Below are 25,810 nucleotides of genomic sequence, written 5' to 3'. Positions count from 1 at the left end.
TCTGGGATTATCTTCTGGAGGAAAGAGGGGCAAGTCACATCCCATGTGCCTCATGTACTCTAACAAAACCTGAATTCCCTTGCCTGTCATTATCCCAGAATCACAGAATACGCTGAGTTGCAAGGGATTATCGAATCCAACTCCCGGCTCTGCACAGGACCATCCCCAAGAGTCACACCATGTGCCTGATGGCATTGTCCAAATGCTTCTTGAACTTGAACAGGCTTGGTGCTGTGACCACTTCCCTGGGGAGCCTGTTCCAGTGCCCAGCCACCCTCCACATGAAGAACCTTATTCCAGTAGCTAACCTAAACCTCCCCGACAGAACTTCAGGCCATCTCCTCAGGTCCTGTCATTGGTTACCACAGAGACAGCACTTCCCACTGGCACAGCAGAAGGAAGATTCTGCCAGGAAGAAAGTAGAATGAAGAGGAGTTGCCTCCAGGTGCTTCGCACACTCCCTCAGCTCTAAAAAACACAAGGGAGAGGATGGGGTGGAAGAACTGTGCAAACACTCAGGTAGACTCTCCCACAACAGCTGGATGTTTAACTGGAAAGGCCTGAAGTGAAACAGTTACAATTCTGACATCTGAGGTCAAATTTTAGGCATTCCATGCACTACCATGCACATAAATGCTAACCTACATATGCATGTGCACAAGGCAGTTATACGTGCACATGGATAGACATTCAAATAACTCTATGTACATTCTGTTAGTGCATTTTTATGCAGTTACAATATGTGCATAACTAAGTATAGCAATGAAAAAATATAATAAATCACATCCTTTCAGCAGCACATCACAGGGTCCCTCTGAAAGGTGGCTGTTGCACAGCTACATCTGAGCTCTGAATTAGCTTCCTTTTTGAAATGAAATGGAAACAGCTCAGAATATTCAAAGGTATTGCTTTATTTTGAATGTTTGCTTAGTGAGAAAAAGAACCTTTAAAGTACAACTGTATATTTCACAACCAGATAGAGTACATAGAATTCATTTTTATAACATCAAACTGTAATATTTAACATAACACGCAGACAAAAAAAAAGAAGCAAATATGTATTTAGATTTGTTTTTCAAGCAAAACCAAGAAACTATAAAAGGTTATTGCAAACCATCCTCTAGCTGGAACAGACAATACAGAGTACGTTCTTACATATAGACAAGGAACTTATAAAATATAGAAAGAAATACATATCAAAAAAAGAAAACAATGTTTTGAAGGCCAGGAAGTAGAAGTATAAACCAAGGATTACCAAAAATCAAGGTAATGTTGACTCTGGAAAGATTATTAATAATAGCAAAAAGGAAATAAAAGTCGGATTTATAATGAAATGACATTGGGATAATGATTAAATATATTCTAGATATCAGTGAAAAAATAATCAGTTTTCCACAGGTAGGACAATACTGAAAAAGAAGAAAAGGCAGGTAATAGGAATTATCCATATCACATTGATAGAGAAATAACAACTGAGTGGAACGAAAACTCCAGGAATTTAGCACATTCAGCAGAAGTAAATAATCTCTATTGGAAAACCATTGTAAGAACCAGCATGTGAATTTAGGTCTGATAGCTAGTATTTGTCACTTTGCTATGAATTTGAAGATGACACAACATAACTGAGAAGCAGCAAACTTAGTCCCCCTAAAGGAAGAGAAAAAAATAAGTAAACTAGTGAGTAGAGGCCTGTAACTGGACAGTATCATGCAGGGCTTTAGAAGAAATTTTGAAGTGAGGAATAACACAATTTGGATGCAGGACTCAAAGGCCTAATAACTAAATTTGCTGATGATACTAAATTGGGAGGAGCTGTTGACTCCCTCAGAGACAGGGAGGCCCTGCAGAGAAACCGTGAAAATTTAGGGGACTGAGCAATCACCAACCACATGAAGTTCAACAATGGAAAGCGCCGGATGCTGCACCTGGGATGGGGCAACCCTGGATCTATGGACAGACTGGGGAATGAGGGGCTGGACAGCAGCACTGCAGAAAGGGACCTGAGGGCCCTGGTCGATGGCAAGTTGAATGGCAGTCAGCAGTGCCCTGGCAGCCAGGAGGGCCAACCCTGTCCTGAGGGGCATCGGCACAGCATCGCCAGCCTGGCAAGGGAGGGGATTGTCCCTCTCTGCTCTGCACTGGGGACCCCTCACCTTGAGTGCTGGGGGCAGTTTTGGGTCCCACAATATAAGAAGGATATAAAGCTGTTAGAGAGCATCCAAAGGAGGGCTACAGAGACTGTGAAGCATCTTGAGGGGAAGCCGTATGAGGAGCGGCTAAGGTCACTTGGTCTGTTCAGCCTGGAGGAGACTGAGGGGAGACTTCGTTGCAGTCTACAACTTTCTTGTGAGTGGAAGAGGAGAGGCAGGCACCAATCTCTTCCCTCTGGTGACTAGTGACAGGACCTGATGGAATGGCTGAAGTTGTGTCAGGAGAGGTTTAGGTTGGATATGATAACAAAGTTCTTCACCCAGAGGGTGGTTGGGCACTGGAACATGGTCCCTGGTGAAGTGGTCACAGTATGAACCCTGACAGAGTTCAAGAGGCATTTGGACAACATTCTCAGGCTCATGGTGTGATCCTCGGGCTGTCTTGTGCAGGGCCAGGAGCTGGACTCTGTGATCCTTGTGAGTCACTTCCAGCTCTGGATATTCTATGATTCTATGAACTAAAGTCTTGGAAAATGGGGTAAAAGAAAACACGGATGTCATTCCAGACATACCAGACATCCCTATTTGATTTTTTTTTTTTTAGAACTCTGACATAAATTTGAACTCATCTCTTTGGATCTCTGTAAAGCTTTTAACACTGCTAAATGAGCACTGGTAATGAAGTAAACAAGGATAAGCACAGAAGCTGTAAGACAAAAGGGGAAACAGTCAGTTATTGGACAGAAGACACTTCCTGGGCGTATCAGAGATACCAGTATCTCACTTAGATTGACCCGTAAGGTGATGTAGCCAAGACAGTGGCAGATCCAGTCATATGGTGCACTGTACCTGGTAAAACCAGGGATATGTGGGTTTCTGTACAAGACACCAGCAAGCTTTAATCTGAGAGACCGTGTACTGTACAGGTCACTTATGAACTCAAACTGCAAGAGATGGGCTGTATGCTGGCAAGGAGACTGGAGTGCTCATCTGAGATGCCACTAAGAAAAACATCAGCTCAGTGAATCTGGCAAAAATGAAGGCTGACAGTGTCTGTGTGTGTAAATGGATGGGGAGAGAGGAAATGAGAGAATGAAGCAGGAAGAAAGAGAAGAGCTTCTCAAACTGACAAGACTGGCAGAAGAACAGATGTGCAGCCATGAAGACATTTTGGCTGGCAATTTGAAACTATCATAACTATCAGTAAAGTGAGACTCTGGAAGAGCCTTCAACTCAAGGAGGCAAAGCTAAAAAAGTTAATCTTTGTTTTTAGGATTCAGATAAAAATATTTATGAAAGGGATATGAAGCAGTGCCTAGGGAGCACTTCATGACCTATTAAGTCTCTTCAAGTCCTATGGGCATCCTGACAACATCGAAGCCCTGCCAACCCATGTTTTATGCTGACAGAACTGACAGAGTTGGAACAATACAGACTAACAATGTCCTTTGATGGCCCATGTGCCACTAAGGATCTTTGTGGTGAATAAACCAAGAAAAAGTTGCTGGTTTTCAAATACAGAATCTGTAATTTAAAGTCTTCTCATCTCTATCTTCTGGTGAGCATCTGCTCCTCACCATAAGATTACAAACAGCCATCTGAGGATGTGGAGAACACATGAGATGGATCTTCCAGAATAACTCAGAAGCAGGCAGCACAGGCAGAACAGGAATTTATAAAATTCACATATATTCAGCTATATGTCTTGTTTCAGTTCTAAATCACTCCTGGCTGAAAACTGGGGAGGACAGAGAGATGTATTATCTGAATCTGGATATAAATCAGAATAATTTAATAACAAGCTGAAACACAGACCTCTTTCCACAATCTTACTTTACAAAACTTAAGATCACGAACCTAAATTTTCAGTCCAACATAAAATATTTCCTTGGTTCCTTTTTTACTTCAGGAAAAGAAAGGAAAATAGAAATCCACTAATGTTCTTGATGTATGTAAAGGAATTTATTGCACTGTTTCCTAGCCAGATAAGTGAAAAACACAACTCTAGCGATATGCACTATTTAATCATGGAATCAAAAATTAATCCAGGCCCCAACAATTTTTTTTTCCTATTAACACTTCAGTGCAGTTAAAGTTGCACCAAAAGTAGTACACATTTTGAGGTGAGTAAACAGTAGTGGCAAGTAATAGCCTAAAAAAATTAAGAGGCATTTTGATTACAAAAATTATTTTTTAAATAGTGAAATTAATAGAAAATAGATATAGAAAAATGATGAAACAGTACTTAGTCTTTCTAATTCATCCTATGAGACTTCTGAAATGTTCTCCATGAGCTACCCATGAACTTCTGGAATTGAACCTAAAATCCAGTTGCAGTTATTCTTATGCTGCTGTTCCAGCAAAGTGCGAATCACAGAGATGGATGAGGGAAGTAAAAATGAAAGCAATTTCAAGTTTTGCCAAGTCCAACCTCTACAAAATGGTCAAATCTTAGTTTCCTTTCTTTCCTTTCTAGCATCACATTTCCCTGTCAAGAGGTTTGTAATAATTATTTATTATTTGACAACAACATAGAATAAATATTAAATTACTGAAAAATAATTTCTGCCATGAGACATGCTAAGAACACAAAGGTACTAGGGAAGAAGAAATATATCACCTTGATGAAAAGGGAATAGAAATTGGATAGATGCCATTAGATTAGATAAAGGAAGATAAATGTGAGACAGGCAGAGCAGTTGAGAAACAAAAGGCTTGGAGAGAATTGATGATGACAGCAGAAATACTGTACGTTACAGTTTGTTTTAATTAGGGAAAGCATTTTTATTAATACATTTTATTGTTTATAAGCTTTACGGAAGAGATGAATCACAGAATTGATTGCAGAAGCCCAGCAATTATTGGGACAACACCTCCTGTCAATAGCAAGAAAAGTGATGAATTGGAAAATGTATTGGATGAGCTTTCAGAAAGATTCTGATAACCAGAAATCAAGCCAATGTCCTGCCAAAAAAAAGTAAAGATGATGAAGGGGACAGAGTCTTATATCAAATTAGTTATCAAAAATGCCAGGATGATAAACTACCAAACAGTGAAATAACATGATGATTTTGACTGAGCTATCAGCTCTCACATGATTAAAAATTTATGATTTTATAGTGGAAAACTAATGATTTTAACAAAACTAATGGACTAAGATATTTCAAAGAAATACTTGAGGAAATCACTGTATTAACATTTAATGCATCATTTTCATTTAGACTGGCAAGACAACTAGTTTTGTCCCTATTTTTTAATGGAAACTATTACAAGAAACTGGTTTTTAGCAACGACAGAGGAACATAAATAAAACCATTTGAAGCCTCCTTTAAAGTATATCAGTTTCTTAACCAGTGAACAGATTCTTCTCTTTTTATTGCGTTAAGCTTTTCCTTACACTATCTTGTCTCCTAGACTTACATTATTCTTGTCTATTGTACTGACAAAATGCATATACATGCACTAAGGACTGAATGAAAAACAAATCCACATTTACAGTCAATAAATATCTTGGAATTCAGGTCTACTGACTGGATACCAGAGACCTGTGAAAGGAGTCTGGCTCTCACTATGCTTGTGGCCCTAACTGAAACAATGCTGGCTTGCTGGGATATTTTGCTAATTCATGTTGTTCTAGTGCAGTAAACAAGCCTTGCTAACAGCTGGTGCATTTCAGGAGAACTCTTCAGTAACACCACATTCGCTTGAAAGAGCATGAGAATTAAGAAGGAAGCCTACACCACTGACAGGGTCACTCAACAGGTAGAATACTATCTCTCAAGGTTTGATTAGACTCATGTACTAATAAAATCAGTGCTAAACTAAACAAATCTTTCCCACAATTGTGCCAAATTGACCGGGTGGACAATCTTCATGCCAGAATTTCCCTTCTTATTGTAGATCAGAATGGTTGTTTTTTCAGCTGCAATAGAGCCCAGGAAAAAGCCAGTAAGGAAAACAACAAAGTTGATTTTGCATCAGATATCCCAGCAGACTTCGTAACTGTTTTTTCTGCCCTCCCTTCTGCTTCTTCTAGGCCCAGTGTGCCGGAATTTGATACATTCTAGAAATGAAAGCAGCAGTCCTTATTCTGCGGATCATTTACTTCTGAGCAGGAACTGCAACCCAGTTCCCAGGGCCAGCTCTATTTCTCAATTCCACAGTTTACACTGCCTCCAGCCCACCAGAAAGGTACCCAAGGAGAGAACCAAAAGTTCCCTAAAGGGCACCAACACCGTAGTGGCATCAAGGCTTCACAGAGCAATATGCCGTTGTTCCCCACTCCCTCTTCACATTGAAGCATCCTTTAGAGCAATGGGATGGCTTTTTACAAAATAAGAGAAAAAATGGTTGTATTCCCTGCCAAGCCTTACCAAATACTAATGCTCCTTAGACCTTGGAGCTCTCTGAGGCATCAGTCCTGTCATGGGTTCTGATTTGACTTGGAAGATAACTGCCCCTTGTTGCAGAAACAAAAAGTGACCCTAACGCCTTTCCAGTGTTATGGTGGAAAAAAAGTACTTTAGATCACTTGCAATCATTTACTAAGCTCACAAGATATACCTATAAACAATTAACTGATCTCTGATGGCAAATGACTCTCTGGATAACAACATTTTGCTTATACATGGTACTTAATCTATAGATTTCAAAAAGGCCTTAAAAGGGTGGGGAAAAAATAACCCCATTATGCACATGGGTAAATTGAAGCTCAGAAATTAAATACAGTCCTAAAGATTTTATAGCTGATACCAGCACCAAAATCTGAATAACATGTTATTAAATCATATTGCCTTCATAAGCAAATCACTGCAGAGTTTGACTTTATCTGGGCCTAGTGTTTTCTTATGGAAACAATTATCCCCTCTGCTTTGCATCTTCCTCCAAATCCCACTGCAAGCAAAACTCTCTATGCACAAGTTTTCCCCTTTCAAGCAGAAGAAAGCTCAGCTACTCCAGCTGCACTGTCTGCACCCATACACTTGTCAGTAAGAAAGGCTACAGGTTGGGCAGACTGTGCAATTATTGGGAATAAAGAGGTAAAACAGACAAGCTGAGGAAAAAGAGGTATATGCAGTCATTCTTCAGTCTTCCCAAACATCCAGACCCCACACATGTACTTCCTTGTTATAAAAAAAAGAATTGGTGGACTGAAATGGGGCATGTTTAAGATGTCTTGAGCACTAGAAAGGAAACTGTGAGAAGTAGGGCTACTAACATGCCCCAGTACTGAGAGTAGATGTGGAGTCCCTACTGCTTTCATACATGAAAAAAAAATTAAAAAACAATCATCATTTGGATTAAAATGATTTCTTAGGAAACTATAGTTTAATTTGTGCCATGCATAGCACCTGCAAGATGTGGTTCTCTGAAGTCCAGCAGTTTGAAAAAGCTTTCATCAAGGCCAGGTTAATGGGCCACAGCTCCATGCAATTCTTTATAGAGCAGTTTAAATGGATTGTATCTCCCCTTTCCCCACAAGAAAATCCCACCCAGAGGAAACTGTTTAGGAACAAGTTTCCTTTCTAGTACTTTATAGAAAAGCAACAATGGCAGCTAGAGACACTTTATGAGAGGCATTCCATAAATCCAAACCAATTAGTGCAGAAAAGTAGGCAAGCAGAGTTTGTGTACATCCTAAAAACGTCCATTAACACACATCTGGAAAAAACAGCAAAGTGAATGGACTCAAAAGGCAACTGACCATCCTGCTGTTGTCTCAATCCCTCAAAATGCAGCAGCACATCTGTTTATTTTCTTTTAGTGCAATACATACAAATTTCATATATTAAAAACATTGCTAATACTGCAAAGCCAAGAAGTCCCTGTTTATCATCTACAGAAAAAGTGACGGAGGAGAAATGCAGATGCACTTAAGACATTTTTACAGGGAAAACAGCAACCTTGGGTGCTGATTTGAGTAAGAAAATTAATGAAGAGAAAGTCTTCAAAAGCCCAAGGAAAAACATGAAATGGATTCAGCATGGGAGAAAATTCAAAGAAATCTCTATCCTGAAATATCAGCATGACACTTATATTAACAAATGTAAATTAATACCAAAGAGATCAAACTTTCTCACCCAAATTATGACAGATTACCTTTAATTAGAAGAGTCAGTGCTAGTGCGAAGCAGAGCTTTTGAAATATTTAAAACAAATCCCTAGAAATAATGAATCTATGTAAGAATAGCCAAATTTCAGATAAATAACTTCTTGTCTTTTTATTCCTTCCTAGCAATAACTTCTAGGATATGATCATATATTCTTTTGTGTAAGCCTAGGCAGACCACTTGACTTTCCTCTCTGTGCTCCACTCTCAGATGGCTAATTAATAAAAACTAATTCTACACCTCTGTATTTCTTCTGTGAAATTATGTAGGCTGCTTACATACCTAAATTCTAGCATATATTTATGTTAAGCATATGTTCCTAATTCAACTACCAATAGTTTTATTATTTATGCTGATATTCATCTTAAAGAAGTACCAGGAATTCCTCTCATGACCTTAAAGATGGGACACCACGGTCTTGCCCATGGTGACACAGAATATGTGATAACTTGAAATAAAAGTGAGGATTACTTATCTAGTGCGAAGGCTAGAAGTGCAAGTGAGATAGAAGCACTTTATAGTACTTTTTACTTGCCTTTTCTGAATCAGCATTTCATCTCAGGCAGACCTGGCTTGGTGATGTTCTGGCTGTACACGTTATTATCCTAAGAGTATAATAGTAGCCAGTGACTCTGTTTGCACTTTGTGCAACCACAAATTCTTCCCCAAGCAGAGGTCAGTTGAGTTGCTTAGGTGGCAGAGAGGCAGACAGATTGTTGAAAAGCTGACCTAAAGAGACACCCTGCAAAGAAGCTGAGATGTACTGAGATTCTGCTTTGCAAATCCAGACACAACAGGACATTCAGGAGGCAGTGTCTGAGCTCCAAACTCTCAAAGTCTTAATGATGGTAGTAGATACTCTCAAAAGCTATGGACAAAACAGGACTTTTTACAACAGAAAAAAAAGCTCTCAGAGCAGTTTGTTAGTGAAGTTCTTCCTATAGTAATGAATAACAGTCACAAGCAATGACTCCAATAAAAATAAACCATCATTGCACGCACATGTGGCTGGGCTTACTCCCACAGGAGACATTCAATACTTGCAAAGGAAAGAAATGGAAGGAAAACAAACAAAAGAAGGAGATAGAAATGAAAACCAATAATCTTTTAAGAATAGAGGAGAAACAGAGAGGACAAGCCCAGGAAAGAGGACACTGCAAATCTCAAGCCTGCTATACCTAGCTGGCTTCAGGTGCTCCTTATAAAAAGCAATATACATATAGATCACTTATTCACAGTGCACAATGCCAGGAACTGGGAATCAGGATTCATAAGTATTCTTCCTAACTTTGTCACTGTTTTATTGAGCAACTACATGAAAACTGTATATGGAGATAAGACATCTAGAGCAACTTTACTGTATAAATGTTCTGCCAGGTAGGCACAGCTCCAGAGGTACCCTATTTTCCTGTACCCAGAGGGTACGATCCAGAAGGACTAATAAGCAACAGCTCTGCTACTTCTTTTCAGTGGGGTCAATTCTCCCTCCCCCCCCCCCCCATAAAACCAGAACAAAGGCATGTGTTTTGGCTGGGCCTATCCAGGCAGTTGCTAGCAACAGATGACCAGTCTGCAAATTGTTTCAGTTTTTGTGGTGTGCCAAACATTGGATTTCAAGTGAGAGAGGTCAGCATGAAATATGTAGTGCCATTCAAGCATGGTTTTAGCATCAGGCACTATAATGAGGAGCTCTGAATATCCTTGGACTGAGTAAACATAACTTCGGTAGAAGAAAACCATCAAAACCCTCAAATGAGTGTCTAAGACAATCATAGACAGCAAAACCAAAACTTTCCAAGGTGAACTGTCCTGATGTACTCCAGAGCAACGACTGTCCTGAATGCAATAGGCCAAATCTAACAAAATGCTGCTTTTCCTTAGCTGTCCTTTCCCAGACTGCCAGCACATTCCTGAGCCCTTGTACCCAGAGAGCCTTTCTTGCCTGATGTACGTAACAGTAACTTCAGTGGCAGGGAACTGCACTACCCAGACAAACAGCATGTGACTTCAAGTTTTAATTGGAAAAGAAAATGAAATCCCACATGAGTATTCAAATGGTGTCTGAACTGCAGCAGCATTGCCAGGGAACTGCACAAAAACAGGCTGCCTCTAGTTTACTTCGCTGAAGTCAGACTTCTGGTGAAAGATCCCCAGGGTGAAATATAGGGCGGATATGCAGGGTAGTCAGCTCCCTTCAGCTCATGAAACACCAGATCCTATGAAATTCCTCTCCCCAGAAGCATTTTCTGTCTCCCTGACATGTCTTATTGCCTAGTTTGTAAAATGAATTTTGTCCCCTTTTCTGTTTCTGAGTTTCTCCTAATTTTCCCAATGGAGAGTCCTCTGTAGGCCAGGAAACTTCGTAAGAACTTGGCCATGATGATTTCCTACGCTACAATACTTTTGAGGCTCAAAGCCCCAGTAATTGTCCAGTGAGAAGTGTAATTCAGGAGAAAATGCAGGAAAGCAGCCAGTCAGCAAGAGCGTCCTGCTTACCACTATAAAACAGTGCCGAGAAAAGAGATCTGAGGATGGTGTTGTGGCTGGATAAAGTAGTTGGGCAACATAAACACAGCCCCCTATGGGAATTCACCTATGTGGGAACTTGTGGTCACTCGTGAGATGTACAGTACACCAAAAGTAAGAACAGAAAATAGTTTATGTAGCTTTTCAGAGCCTTCCACACTGTTCCATTTCACTCTAGTTCTGCAAATAAGAAAAAAGCTGAAGGATACAATACTTATTTATGAGACATATTGGAACACTGCTTTATCCCAGAGAACTTGTGTCCCAAATTGTGAAGGACTCCTAAGGGAGTACCAGTACAATAGCACCAGAGCAGCTCTTCTCAGAACACATGGCTGCTTCCACCAGCCTGCCAGACATGACTGGAAGAGATGGGACCAGCAGGGAGCACAGCTCGGCAGCCTAGCAGCTGCACACTTTCTCCTCCGGAGAGTCACATGCTCAGACAGAGATGCCATTGGCTCCTCTGCCCATGCCACTGCATGGAGTAAATCAGCTCGGTGTAATTCAGCAGCACCACGTGAGGAATAGACATTCTTAAGTATGCAATTAGCATGTTTATTGCCATCATGATTTATTGCTTTTATTATTCTTCAAATATCTATAATAACTTTAGTAACATACTTATCCTCTACAGAAAAAAAAGTATCCTCTGTAGATTCAACTTCAATGCTTGTTTCTAATGTGTCTCAAGTCTTTATTTAAATAATACTCATTCCTTCTTTAACTTTCTTTTGGTTTTCTAAATGATGAAAAACACCAACATTATTATTTACAAATTGAAAGAAAATTAATCCACTGAAAAACAGCATCAGAAGTGGGCTCTTCCTGGTCTCCACTCATAGGTCTTGAACATCAGTAAAAACAAGTGTCCTTGTTTGGTGTAAAGGCATAATCTTAAAATCCCAGACCTGGGCCAAAAAGCTTGGAATTCAACCAAGCTGAAGTCCTAGATCATAGCATAAATATTTTTCACCCACACTAGTGGCTGCAAAATGCCTTCTACATGAAACAAACAAAACCCCTTTCCAACTCTTTTTGTGTGTTCACTTTGTTCCGTTCCTAAAAGCAAAGTCCCTGGAGATAAGCTAACAAAACACTGCTAAGTTCACATGTGAAAGACAGCAATATTATCTTATGTAAAGCCTCAGCAGAGTGTATGTTAGAGTCCACTGGGCATCAAGCAACAAGGACAAGGAAAAAAGTCATGCTCACAAATCTGTGAGCTAATATATACAAATGCAGTACGTGTGCTTTTGGAGTACTGTCATGCTCTACTGATGTTAAGAAAAAGGTGATAGAGTTAATTTAATTTCAATCTTTCTACAAGAGTCAGATTTTCTCTAGCAAGAACATTATTGGGAGAGGTTTTACCAATGAATTGGAAACCAATGGCCTTATAGACATCATCTGTATTGCTGAATATACAACCACTGAATAACAAAATTCTAGAAAAACTTTTCTCTGACAAACATGAACTGTTCTAGAAGGCCTCATTTACATTTCTACAGGGTAGTGGATCCCCAACAAGCCCTGGCTTGTTCCAGTGCATGGCACAGGTTCACTAAAGACTGGTCAGCCCTTTAAGACCTGAAATACTCCTTTATAACTGATCAGGTCTGAAATTCTTGATGACAACATGCCCCAAACAACAATCAGTATGTTAATAAACCTTTTTATGTTTGGAGAAAAAACAGAAGCAAAGAGCACATGTAATGATCATTCTTTTCACAAAATTACTGCAAGCAGCATTTATAGCTCTTAGATATTCTCTTGCATGGGGATTATGCTTAAGAAATTCAGACTTTGGGGATCCTAACTACACGTGAACTTCAGGAAAGTTTAGTTATGTTCAAAGGACAAAAATGTAGCCATTACAAAGAAAATGCAAAACTGTAGGGAAAAAAAAAAATCTCAACCTCTTCTTTCCTGCAGTGGCACCGAAATGGCAACCTTTAGTACATGTCTTACAGCAAGTTGTTTACCTTTCTTTTATATATTTAATACCAATTAAGTATATCTGGTATTAGTTTAGTAGGATTAGTTAGAAACTCTTTGATTTTTTTGTGCTTATTTACACTTTTATTTTCTCTTTTCAGCTTGCTCAGTTATTTGAAATGAAGACTGAGATGGCCATTTTAAGATCACAAGCAAGAAGCAAGACAAAACACATGAAAACGGAGAAAAAAGTAGTTTCCTTTGTTTTTGATATGAAATCTTCCACATCCAGCTGTAAATATCAACACAACTTAAGAGAGAATTCGGTGATTTTTTTATCTGTAGCTGGAGATGACTGTGGGTACAGAATTTTATATTATTATCAGATAGATAAATAAAGGCTGATGCTAAAAGAAACAAGTCCAGTGACGTACAGTGAAAAACAAACATATAACTTGGACCAGAACCATCAATTTGCTGAAAAAAATGACAGTGCTGGCTCAGACATGATAAAGTTTTATTGGCTCAGTCTCCAAACTAAACCTTCTCAACCACTGTCAGCTCTGCACAAGGCCAGCTCAAGTGTTCTGAAGTCCGTAACTTCCACTTCAATGCTGTGCAGTATATAAACACCCTGAACTGCAGAAGATATCTGCACAGACAAATTAAATCAAATGGCAAAGAAAATAAGACTGATTGTTCACTCAGGACTAGTGCAAGAACTTCTGCCAGAGATTCTGGACTCACTTGTAGGAAATGACTGATAAGAGAGACCATGAACCATCACTGTTACGCAAATGTGAAAGGGCCTTGCAAACCCAAGATAAGTCTAATGAGCTCCTTCCAGTGGAGAACTTCAGGAGTGACTCACACACTACTCTGCAACCTAAGTTTATCACTTTCTTTGATGAGATAGGGGGATTTATTGACAAGTGACCTCATTAGTAATTTCCAAGTTGGTGTTGCTCCAATATGAATACTCAAGGAAGAAGTAATTCATTAACTGAGCTGTACTTTACAATACTTCTTACCAGTATTTGAAAAGTTGAAGCTACTCATCAATCACAAGTGTGTCAGAAACACTGAACTTCAACATGGATTGAGGAATTTACGGCTTTCTGTTAATATGTATCCAAAGCACGTATCTCTCCCTAATCAAAGTACCCGTGAGAGCTGGATGCAAGATGGCTCAGGTAGCTATTTGTAACGCCTTTTACCTTTTAGTCCCAAGTATCTTCCAAGGTTTCCACCATGTGGGTAGAATACACTACCACCTGCTGCACACATGCTTTCCACACTGCTTGAGCAGATGTCCTAAAATCCCATGATATTTTCCCAACAGTTAAAACAATCAGTCCAAGGGAAGGTAATGTTGTGAAAACTATGTATTTCATTATCTTCTTGATGCATTATGATGGGTAGATATGATAAAGTCGGCCAGGCAGCTCCCATGAAGTCTGCAGCATTGGAGATAATCAAAACCTCAGTCCATCTCAGGCAGTGGTATGTCAAAATGAGTTTTGTTCCTTAAAGTGGGTAAGTAGTCTGCATTTGGTTCCTAAGCAGTTAAGGGAGTTTCTTCTTTTTCAGCCTGTTTTTACATCACAGCTAAAGGCATGGGAATTACAGAGATCAAAGATTAAAAAGTCTGCGCAGAGCAAACTCCTCTAGATGAATTGATCCTACCCAGGGTAGATATAATGATAAAACTGAACCGAAAAACCCCACATTGTTCTCTCTACAGTAGATTTTAAAAATCACTTATATTGTGATTATACTGGCTGCCACTCTCCTGTGTTGTCAATCTAGAACAGGTAAATGACTTTAGATTCATAAAACAAGCAAAAATTCAAGTTCACAGTACAATACCGTAAATATACAAACTCCTGATATGATTCTCCCTTAATATGTTTACAGAATCATGAAAGTTGTAATGCCTGAACATGAGAATCATGTCTGTCCCTACCTTTTCACACAAGATGCCATGAATTTTGCCCACTGAAGTCAATATGTCAAAGTTTGTCTGGTTTTAAAACTTTATCTGAGGTTTACTTTTTTTTTACCAGTGACAGCTCAAACTTGTTACTATGTCAATGAATATGTTCTATCTAGCACAGACCTTGGCTGGGAAGAAAGTAGATAAAGAAGAAAGCAGAAAGAAACTTGAACAACCATTTCCAGGCCATACACAGTATTCCAGAGATGTCTCCAGTGCCTTTCCACAATGGTACGAACAATTTTCAGTTGAAAACACCTTGCCTGATCTATTCTAGGATAGCCCAGACCCTTTTCATGGTTACATTACAGTGTTGAATTAGTCTTTCTATGATAAACTAAACTACTCCAGTACTAGCTTTACTTGTATGCTCCTTAAGTAAAATAGAAACTCATTTGTAATGCCCAATATAATTTTGCAAATTATTTCTATTAGCAATCTTATATTCCACTATATTTTCATTACTTGAGGTTGTCCAGTTCATTCACAGTGATTTTTCTGGTATTTTTCACTACTAAGAATGTCTTTAAGTATACTATATTCCAAGAAAGACTTAGCAGAACTTTTCTGAATAATTAATACTTAAAGTTGAGCTAGGCATTGCTGCCCTTTGTTTTCAAATTTAAAAAGTAAAAAAAAGAAAAAAAAGAGGAGAATCTGGTAGAAGACAGGAGGCAAGTGGATTTGCCAAGTCATTCCAAGGATAAACAACTTTGGTCACTGCCACTCTTTAGGAGCGATGACATTTCAGTTATTGATGAGAGAATCTGACCTAGGTTAATCCCTCTCTGTTTTGAGGAGAAAACTCACACTGAAGTCAAATCACAGAAAAGTGATTCTGTATAAACAGGATGGGAGTTTGCATTCATTCCCTCTGTGCAAAGGGACTTAAGTTTACAAACAGAGCATTCTTCAAACAATTCAGACCAGAGCCTAAAAGTTATACCTGGTTCTTTCTCTCCCATTTTCATGCCGTTTTACTTAACTGTAAGTACAGCATTTGTAAAGGGTGTTGGATTAACAGCATCACAAACAGAAGTTCTCTGTTTGTATTCAAACAGATTTTGTTACCCTGTAATCTTACCCCTCCCATTCTGACCTTTAAGTGGCTCCCAATAAAGAACAGGAGGTATAGCCCAAATTTCTGAAAATTGCTATCTGATTAATATGAAAGTGCACAATTATCAATTAGACCAAGGCAAAAGGCCATTTCCTCAGTTACAGAGCTGAGAAAATATGCAAAAACTAAACCAGTAGCATCACTCTGACTAAGTAGGTCTCATCAAGGTAACAATTCTGTTTTCTGTGGTGTGTTTGAAAGAGGGAAAAAAGGGTATTGATAATACTAGAAATGTTGCATTAACCAATCCTGGAGATAAGAGGTGGGACAAGCATTTTAAGAATCCAAAAATTTAAGTGTCTTTGCTGGGTACTTGCAGTTTGGAACAGTTTTGATGCCTGCAAAGAGAAGAGACATAGGAATGAAAACTGACTTTTAGAGCTGAGGCTTAGAAAAATCACCTCTGGTATCAAGAGAACCTGGAAACAAGGAATTTGAGAAAAAGTTCTGCCATAAAGCTCCAGTCACAGTCCCAGTTTCATTAACCTTCACTGATGAAGAAAAGTTTATGGCATTCTAAGGAGAGAGATTCAAGACCGAAGTCAGTGACCACATTGAAAATCAGTTCAGTGGGTGAATTAATCTACAGAGCAAGTTGGAGCAGGAAGCAGGAGTACCTTCACTACATAGTACCAGGAGATATAAAGACTTGTAAGTGCCTGAAACAAAGGCTGTAAAGGCTAAGCAAGATCAAGCTTATTGGCACTCAATGGCAGTGAAGAGACTCCAGCTCTGCTCCCAGCTGCAGAGGATTTACTCTGGCCAGTCACTTAGCTATGATTCAGTTTCCTTGGTTATGAGCACCTGGCAAGGGTACTGCAGAGATCAGTCTGCAAATACTTTTGCACAGTAATTTGAAAATATAACATAATATGAGATGGTTAACTTGTAACTGGTGTAGGTTACCAGCAACTAGGGAGGAGTCTCTTCTGAGAGCTGACTGGTCTGTCAGTCAAAGATACCTACCAGAAAGAACCCACCTCTGCCACCAGCCTCAGCAGGAAGACTCAGTGTAACTTAATGACTGAGTGTGCCTCTCTGCCTCAGAGATGTCCCTGCTCCTCTGTTTAGGATGCTTTGAACTACAGGTGAACGAGTTTGAAGTTTATACAGCAGCTCCTACATTTTGTCTATCTGACAGTAGAATAATCCTCATTAAGAAAACTTGCAGTGGTTATTAAAGAAAAGACAGAGAAGAGAACAAGATGAACTATTTCAAGGTTTTCTTCTGTTCTTTTCTACTGGACCTAGGGTCTTTTCATTTCTATTTAGATTCCTAGATAACAAATTGATTAGTGTTCTGTAAGCACCTGAGTAAATTAATTCTTGTTCAAGAATGATGGAAACGCTACTCTCTAAAAGCGTCCGGTTAAGAGGAGAGGGCCATAAATCCACAGGGCTCCAGTGATGGCTATATGACCATGCCCCAAAAGTTCATTAAGAAAGAGGCTTGCTGCAAAGAGAGACGTGAACAAACACTTAAGGCAGGAAAATAAGTCACCTGGTGATGTTTGAGCTCCAAACACTTGTTAATGTACCGTCGTTATTTTCCTGGCATCCTTTCATTTGGCACTTTGCTGGATTAAGTCAGTATCATACTATGTTGATAACCATCTGTTTATGCTACAGTTGTGCCTTGTTTCATACTGTTCTCATGCTGCTCAATTATATTGCTGCTTATGCTTGTATATGATCCATGGATAAGCAAAAGATTTCTGTCATAGGGGTTATTAGTTGACAGCCTTTTTAATCAGAAAAAACCCCATAATCTTATTTATGCATTTTTAAGGATGTGGTTTGTAAACATGCATAGAAATTTGAAGCCATAATGACATTGTGTCCTGATTCAAAATATTCAATTGCTAGCTGAGGTGAGGCAAAAGTCTCTGATGTGCATCCTAGGAAAAAACCCTTTCTTTAAATGGAAGGGTTTGCAGAATTTGAGTAGGTGCTTCTGCAGTCTTTTCATAGCTATTTTTTCAAAAGAAGCATAATGGAGAACCATAAAAAATTAATCTCACCTGAAAAAAATCTACCTTCCTGTAAAATATCCTATTATTTTTTTCCTTGCATGATTCCGTACCATCACTCTTCTCTAAAAACAATTATAAATATATCTCTGTGTTTTTACAGAACTGACTTTCCATATGATAAGCATATTATATAAGAAGATGGCCCAGAACAGATACACACTTTACAACACTTCCAATGGCCATCTCCTGGTGAAGTTACAGCCAAATATCTGCACATTTTGAAAGAACTGCTTTACTAATATGATAAAGAATATAAGGTAAAGAATTGCAAATCACACAAATGTAAAACATCACCCTCACTCCTCTTGGCTTTCTTCCAGCCCTTCCCCCATCCAGAAAGTACCAGCGTTACTTCACCATTGTAATTTTGGAATGCTTATTCAGGGCTTATTCATATGATAGTAGGCAGAGCGAGATGAAACAGCTGGTCTGAAACCAAGGACACAACAAAAGTTATGTCTGGCATTAGTCTGAATGAGATAAGGGGGTTTTGTTCTGTTTTGTTTTATTAAGAATGAGTCACCATTTACTTATGCATTTGAAACACTTTACCTGAATGCTTTACCATTTTACCAGGAAAATTCCTGCCCAACAGCTCACTTAGCACAGCTTGAAAGCCCATAATCCTAAATAAAACCAGTTGTTCTCCAGGTACTCAGACCCCTGATCTGGAAGAACTGGATGGAGAGCAGAATGAAGCCCCCATAACCCAAGGGGAAATGCCCAGTGACCTGCTTGGCCACTTAGACACACACACAAGTCTGCGGGGCCAGGTGGGATCCACCCGAGGGCACTGAGGGAGCTATCAGAAGAGCTCACTGAGCCACTGCCCATCAGCTACCTGCAGCCCTGGTCAGCCAGGGAGGTCCCAGGTGACAGGAACCTGGCAAATGTGACACCAGCTACAAGGGCCAGAGGAGAATCTGGGCAGCTACAGGCCTGTCATCCTGACCTTGGTGCTGGGGAAGGTCATGGAGCAGACCATCCCGAGTGCCATCACAGGCACATGCGGGACAACCAGGGGATCGGGCCCAGACAGCATGGGTTTGTGAAAAGCAGGTCCTGTTTAACCATCCTCATCTCCTTCTATGACAAAGTGACCCGCTTAGTGGATGAAGGAATGTCTGTGGATGTCATCTACCTAGACTTTAGTAGAGCTTTTGACAGTTTCCTACAGCATTCTCATAGAGCAATTGGCTTCCCATGGTGCAGAAGGGTGTACTGGTTGCTGGGTGAACACTGTGTGGGTGGCCGGGCCCAGAGAGTGGTGGTGAGTGGTGCTACAACCAGTAGGTGACCAGCCACCGGTGGTGCTCCCCAGGGTTCAGTATTGGGGCCAGACCTATTTAATGTCTTCATCGATTGTCTGGACAAGAGGATCAAGTGCACCACCATTCAATTTGCAGGCGACAGCAAGTTGGGCAGGAGTGTTGATCTACTGGAGGGTAGGAATGCTCTGCAGAGGGATCTGGACTGGCTAGATTGATGGGCCAATTATATGGGATTCAGTAAGGTGAAGTGCTGGGTTCTGCACTTGCATCTCAACAACCCAGGCAATGATACAGGCTGGGGGAAGAGTCGCTGGGGGTGCTGGCTGACAACCAGCTGAACATGATCCAGAAGTCCAGGTGGCCAAGAAGGCCGATGGCATCCCAGCCTGTATCAGGAACATTGTGGCCAGCAGGACCAGGAAAGTGATTGTCCCCCTGTACTCAGCACTGGTGAAGCCACACCTTGAATCCTGTGTCCTTTTCTGGGCTCCTCCATACAAGAAGGACACTGAGGTGCTGGAGCATGCCCAGAGAAGGGCAACAAGGCTGGCGAAGGGTCTGGAGCACAAGTCTGATGACGAGTGTCTGAGGGAGCTGGACTTGTTTAGCCTGGAGAAAAGAAAATTCAGAGCAGACTTCATTGCTCTCTACAGCTTCCTGAAAGGAGGTTGTAGGTGGGTAGAGATTGGTCTCTTCTCGCAGGTAACAAGTGACAGAACAAGAGGAAATGGCCTCAAGTAGTGCCAAGGGAGGTTTAGACTGGGTATCAGGAAAAAATGTCATCACAGAAAGGGTTGTCAAGCATTGGGACAGGCTGCTCAGGGAAGTGATGGAGTTTCCACCCCTGGAGGTATTTAGAAGACATGTAGATGTGGTACTTGTGGACATGGTTTAGTGGTGGACTTGGCAGTGCTGGGTTAATGGTTGCACTCGATGATCTTAAAGGTGTGTTCCAATCTAAATGATTCTGTGATTCTAAATGCTCTTCCTTGAAAATAGCACAGGAAAACACTGATTTGTTATAACATAACACTTCTACATGCATTTCCCATCCAGTAATTTCAAAACGTGTTACAGAGATTAACACAATACTATGAGTCTCACAAATCCCTTGAAAATTATAAAATAAACCAGGCCCATATAAGTTGCCATACCAGATCTGGCCAGTGTCTCATTTAATCCAGCACCCTGCCTCCAATGGACAAGAACAAAATGTTAAATATAGCATGGCAATGTATTTAACCCTACCATGCTGACCCCCAAAGACAGCTGAGGACACATGAAAAACAAGTATGCTGACTCCAGTTCAGGAAAAGATAATGATACACATAGGGGTAACTGAGGAGTCTGATAGTTTCTAGGGCAGCCCCATTGGTTTTGGCCGAAACTGAAAGGGTCTGCATGTTTATGTATGCGTTTCAGGAAAATAAATGTCATGGTTAACTACTTATAAGAATGCTTAGGGAGAACCATGTATCAGTATCCATAAAGATAATTCCCTTCAGGAAGGCACTTGTACGAAACAATTAACTTTTCCCATGTTCTCACATGTTCTTATGCCACTGTGCTGCTGCTAAAATTGTACAGCTCAGTCCCACCTCAGCAGCTAAAAGATTCCTGCTATTGTCCATGTTTGTGGGTTTTGGTGACATAATGAATTTAAATGCAGACTGGAAATCTCTTTCAGCCCTCCCCCAGGGGTGTTGCTTCTGTCCTGGAGAAAATAAAAACCAGAACCCTGGAGGCTAGAAGGAAGCAAATGAGCAAAGTTCATCTGTTTGTTCAGAAAGCTGTTCCTATCCTAGCAATAAAGCAAACCTAACTGATTTTCAGGCAGGCAGGACATCCCAGAAAGTTCATTACTTGGCGGAACTGGCTGCTGTCTTATTAATGTTCACCAGACACAGGAAGGGTGGGGTGGAAATAGGGATAGTTGGCTGGAAAATATCTACTGGACAAACAAAATAAAGGCATTTTTTACTTAATATATAAAAAAATCCCAGTTGTGTAGGAACTCTATGTTCAATTTCCTAAGGTTTGTTACATACTTGTTCTGCCACCTGCTGCCCTGGCATTCCCCAAGGTTTCAGGCACAGGGACTATGTCCATGAGTTTTCCCAGAAACAAATACTGCATGAGCAAGAACAAGCATCTGGCAGCCCAGTGGGCTGTCCAGGAGATACCATAGCTCTGGAAAGCAGCTTGCTTGAATCCTCCTGAAAGATCACATCATCACTCCATGTTTTGAAGAATACCACCCTTGGCCCAGTGCTTCTCAAGGGGTGCTTTTTCTCTTGATGGGTGGGATTCTGCAGCAAGGATTAGCACACTGGCTTTACTACCTTGGAAGTCAGATATAACGAGGGAAAGTCCCTCAGGCTGTCACCACTGCTCCAGCTCCTCCAGGGAAAGAAAGAGGGAAAGTAGATCTAGAAAGAGAATATTCTGGAGATCAAGTGAGTGACTAAAGAATGAATTCCACCTTTTGAAAGAACAAATTGTATCCACTGTGGAAGGGAAAGGGAGGTGTATGTCTGGTGGAAGCAAGGTCAGGTGACATTGGAAAGAAGAATACAGAAATGCTGCTCGCCATGGTAGGGGGAAAATTCATGTGGTCAAAGCTCAACTGGAGATGAAGCAGGCCAGAACTGTGGAGGACAATAAAAAGAGTTTTTTCAAATACATTAATGGCAAAAGGCAGTGTAGAAATAACATCATCCCATTCCAGAATGAAGATTGTCACCTCGCAAACAGGGATGTGGACAAGGCAGAGGTGTTTAAATGCATTCTTCACCTCTGTCTTCAACATGGATGATGTGCCACAGGGGCCTCTAGCCCTGAGCTGAATGATCAATGATGAATGATCAATTCCCCAATTGTGTGGGATCTGCTGCTCCAGCTGGATCCCTACAAATCTATGGGGCCTGATGGGACTCATCTGAGGAGCCAGCTGATGTCATCACAAAGCCCCTCTCAATGATTTTCAGCAGTCTTGGGAATCCTGAGAGGTCCCAGCTGATAGAAGGCTGGTGAACATTATGCTGATTTTCAAGAAGGGCAAGAAGGAAGACTCCAGAAACTACAGGCCTGTCAGTCTTAATTCAGTGCCAGGTAAAATCATGGAAAAGATTATTCTGGGAAGTACCGAAAAACACCTGGAAAACAATGCAGTCATTGACCACAGCCAGCATGGCTCCATAAGGGGGAAGTCCTGCTTGTCAAACCTGATTTCCTTCTACAACAGGGTAACCCACCTAAATGACCTAGGAAAGCCAGCAGATGTAATCTTCTTGGACTTCAGCAAAGCTTTCAGTATCCTGTTGGACAAATTGTCCAGGCCACAGATGGATAAACACATCACGCGCTGGGTGAGCAACGGGCTCACAGGTCAGGCGCACAGTTATAGGTAATGGGGTGACACCAGAGTGGGGTTCTGTAGGGCTCCATCCTCGGCCCTGTGCTCTTCAACATCTTCATTAATGACTTGGACACAGGATTCAAAGGAATACTAAGTAAGTTTGCCAGTGGCACTAAATTGTGAGGAGCTGCTGACTCCCTCGAAAGCACAGAGGCCCTGCAGAGAGACCTCAACAAATTAGAGAGATGGGCAATCACCAACTGTATGAAGTTTCTACAGTTCTATGAAAACACAGCTTATTCCCCGTCCAGTATTGATTCTGTAAGGTTACAAACATGGAAAAGCAGGAAAAACTAGGTTTTGAAATGACTTTTCACCCAAATCTCTGGACCAACTGTGTGCTTTCAGTAATTTCCTGGGGCAAAATTTCACTTTAAAACCAAGACTACAGATAATCACAGGTTTCTGGTTCTTTTTTATTTTTGGTTGGTTTTGGTTTTTTTTTTTAAATACAGTCACATGAGAATTTGTAAATGTGATTACTAATTTGGTCATTTTTGAATCTTCATGTTAAGCTTCCTTAAAAAGTGCTGGCTTTCAAAGCACTGATATCTAATACCTCCTGGCAGAACCACTTTACAATGACTGAAATAGCATCTCAAGATCTGAGGCACCTTTATTCACAGTCCATTTCTGAAAGTGGGTATAAAGCAGTTATAAAGGAGCATATGTGTGTAAAACTATAGTAATTTGATCAATACAGTGCTGCGACAGGTAGGGTAACTCTAGATGCCTTCCTCTAACTGGAAACTGCATGTCTAGTTGAAAGATTTCTATGAGTTTAAGAAAAGGGAATTTATCTGAAAAAAGGACGCAGGTATCAGCAACAGGAAAATACCTACAGGACATCATGGACATATCACATTTCAGTCATGGACTTCACAGGCGCATCACTATGTCACACTTTGCTTCAAATTACTTTGGTTTTAATAATATATGCTAACATTTACTTTAAGGTTGTTTTTCTTCACTGTAGCTTTAGTTCCTTTGCTTAACTGAAACAGAATGAGCCCATGGCTTCACTTGTAAGCAAGGTGGTGCACACCTGATAAATTCAGTCAGGAAGAGAGGAAAACTCTACTAAGCAGACCATAATTTTAAAGGCTTGAACACAACTTTTCATATACCTACGATCTATTACTTCTCAAACAAAATCAGGAAAAACTACACGTAATATCTGAATGTTCTTTAGGAAAACTGCTCCCTTTTTCCACCACCAGAGGAATGTTCTTAATCCATTTTAGCTGACATTGTGCATCATGAAGTAGCACAGAGCCCAGTTTCTGCCCTTTACCCTCTGCCAACTCCACTTCTCATGTAACTCCAAAGTGATCCAGGAAATTTATGAACAGCTTTGTATTTTGCAGAACTTAGTATTTCTGTAAAAAAGGACATTACAGACTAGAATAAGAAGCAGTACATAAGAAAATTTCTAAGACCAGCAGCAGTAAGAGTATCTTTCTATGCATAGCCTTTAGAAGTAGGAACAGAAGATGCATTTTCTACCTGCATTTGACCCATTTAACCTTCTACCTCAAAGTCCAGAGGACTACTGCTGCTTCAAAGTGCCCGCTACTTGAAGAAACAGGAGTGCTATCATTATAATTTTACTTCTAATAAATAAATTTCTAATAAAACAGGATGGCTTCCTCTCCTCTGGCTCTAAAGACTGCAATCTAAAAGCGAGAAACCTTGTGTTGTGGCAGCAAACGCAGAAGCACCAATTTGGATGCACGTGGGTAGTAATGGTACAGGAGTAAGATGGTACAAATACCGCGTAGCAATTTTTCTGACAGCTCTCTAACTGGCAGAAAATCAATAACATTAAGACTGAGGGTCACAGCCTTTGGAAAGAGTTACATCAACGCAAAAACAGAACAGACAAAGCCAAAAGAGAGCATAACCACAGATATCCTAAGGGAGAGATGAAATCATGCATTATGATGTTTTTGAAAACAAAAAAAAATGTCATTCCCTCAATCATATCCCAAATGTCTTGTCTCCTAGTTTTTCATTTTTTAAATTAAGAGGTGGAGACTGCAGTAAAAGATGTTACTATATTTCACTTAAAAGCATAAAGTCTCTCAGTGAAAAGGGTAACTATTCTCATATTCACAGGCATACCTCTGGGAAATTGGTACCATACTTACCGCTCAAAGTTAAGCTTGCTGGTGCAGGCAGCAAACTTCTACTCACAAACAGCAGTCACAGAAAACAGAGTGCTCCCTGTCCTAACAGTCACAGCTGGAACTGGGCACGAAGAGTGGATGGCATGACAGCAAAACAACCATGGCAGTGAAAAGACTATGTTTCTACTCCTCTCCTAAATAAAATTCCTGTGCAAGAAAGCACTTTAAGGATTACCTTTCATCTCCACAATGTAGAATGCTCTAAAGGCTCAAGAAACTTGTATGCCTGTACCAACTGTGACTCAGAAAAGCCCATCCTAACACACAGAGGCACTGGAGTGCTGGTCATCCCTTAAAAACAAAGGACACTGACTGATCCGCACCCTAATAAGCAACTGGGCTCTCGAGTGCCAAGTTTTTCAACACACAGTTTTCAACATAACCAGAGAGGCTGAAGGACACAGCCCATCTGACTGCTGGTGTACCTTTATTTAAATTCTCTATTTTGTTAAGTTCTCACCTGTCTTGTCGGCAAGTCATGGTATTGTAGAATGAGCCTGGTGTTGACGCTGTGACTCCACGTGTTGCCAAGGGCTGCTGTCACACAACCAGAATCTCTCTTCCCACTTACAGAAGATCCTGAAGATAAATATGACAGAAACTGCATCAAGACTGTGGCACAGAAAAGGGTTCAGCATTGAAACTTCATCAGTCATCTCTGATTATCCTAAGCTTGGTAATTACAAATGGCACATTAATAGATGGCACTGCTGCATTTATTTCCTACCTTTCTGATTTATTTATACAACTGTAGTGTGAGTTCTCCATCTTAACCTCTGATATCAATGAAAAGTGCCAAGAATTAAGGAGATGTTGCAAAGTATTACCTACCTTCTTGGAGAGACCAGTATATTTTCTAAATATGTAGGGGTGCATGATGCATGTGGGACACTTGCCTATTCCTCTTTAACTACTCTATCCCCATGCAAACCAGCTTTCTCTGGGCACAGATGAGAGGGAAGCAGGCCAGCAGAGTCACAGTGTATAATGACATAACAAAAAGGGAATCTAAAGGAGCAGAATGTGCTACCACAATACTCTGACCTAAAAATCAGAATA

General features: G+C 40.4%; 1 protein-coding gene across 3 annotated transcripts in view; it reads right to left on the bottom strand.

Annotated features, from left to right (window-relative positions):
* Positions 1–25,810, bottom strand: part of RAD51B (RAD51 paralog B) — a 424,424-nt gene that overhangs the window by 134,601 nt on the left and 264,013 nt on the right. For all 3 annotated transcript variants that reach the window (XR_004240589.1, XM_032110706.1, XM_032110707.1), the window contains exon 9: positions 25,212–25,330. Coding sequence is in view for 2 of the 3 variants with exons in the window: in XM_032110706.1 (XP_031966597.1) it covers positions 25,212–25,330 (119 nt within the window). In the remaining variant the exon portion in view is untranslated. The remainder of the gene's footprint in view (positions 1–25,211; positions 25,331–25,810) is intronic.

Source organism: Corvus moneduloides, chromosome 6 (assembly GCF_009650955.1).
Source record: "Corvus moneduloides isolate bCorMon1 chromosome 6, bCorMon1.pri, whole genome shotgun sequence".
Lineage (NCBI taxonomy): Eukaryota > Metazoa > Chordata > Aves > Passeriformes > Corvidae > Corvus > Corvus moneduloides.
This window is presented reverse-complemented; position numbering and strand designations above follow the sequence as displayed.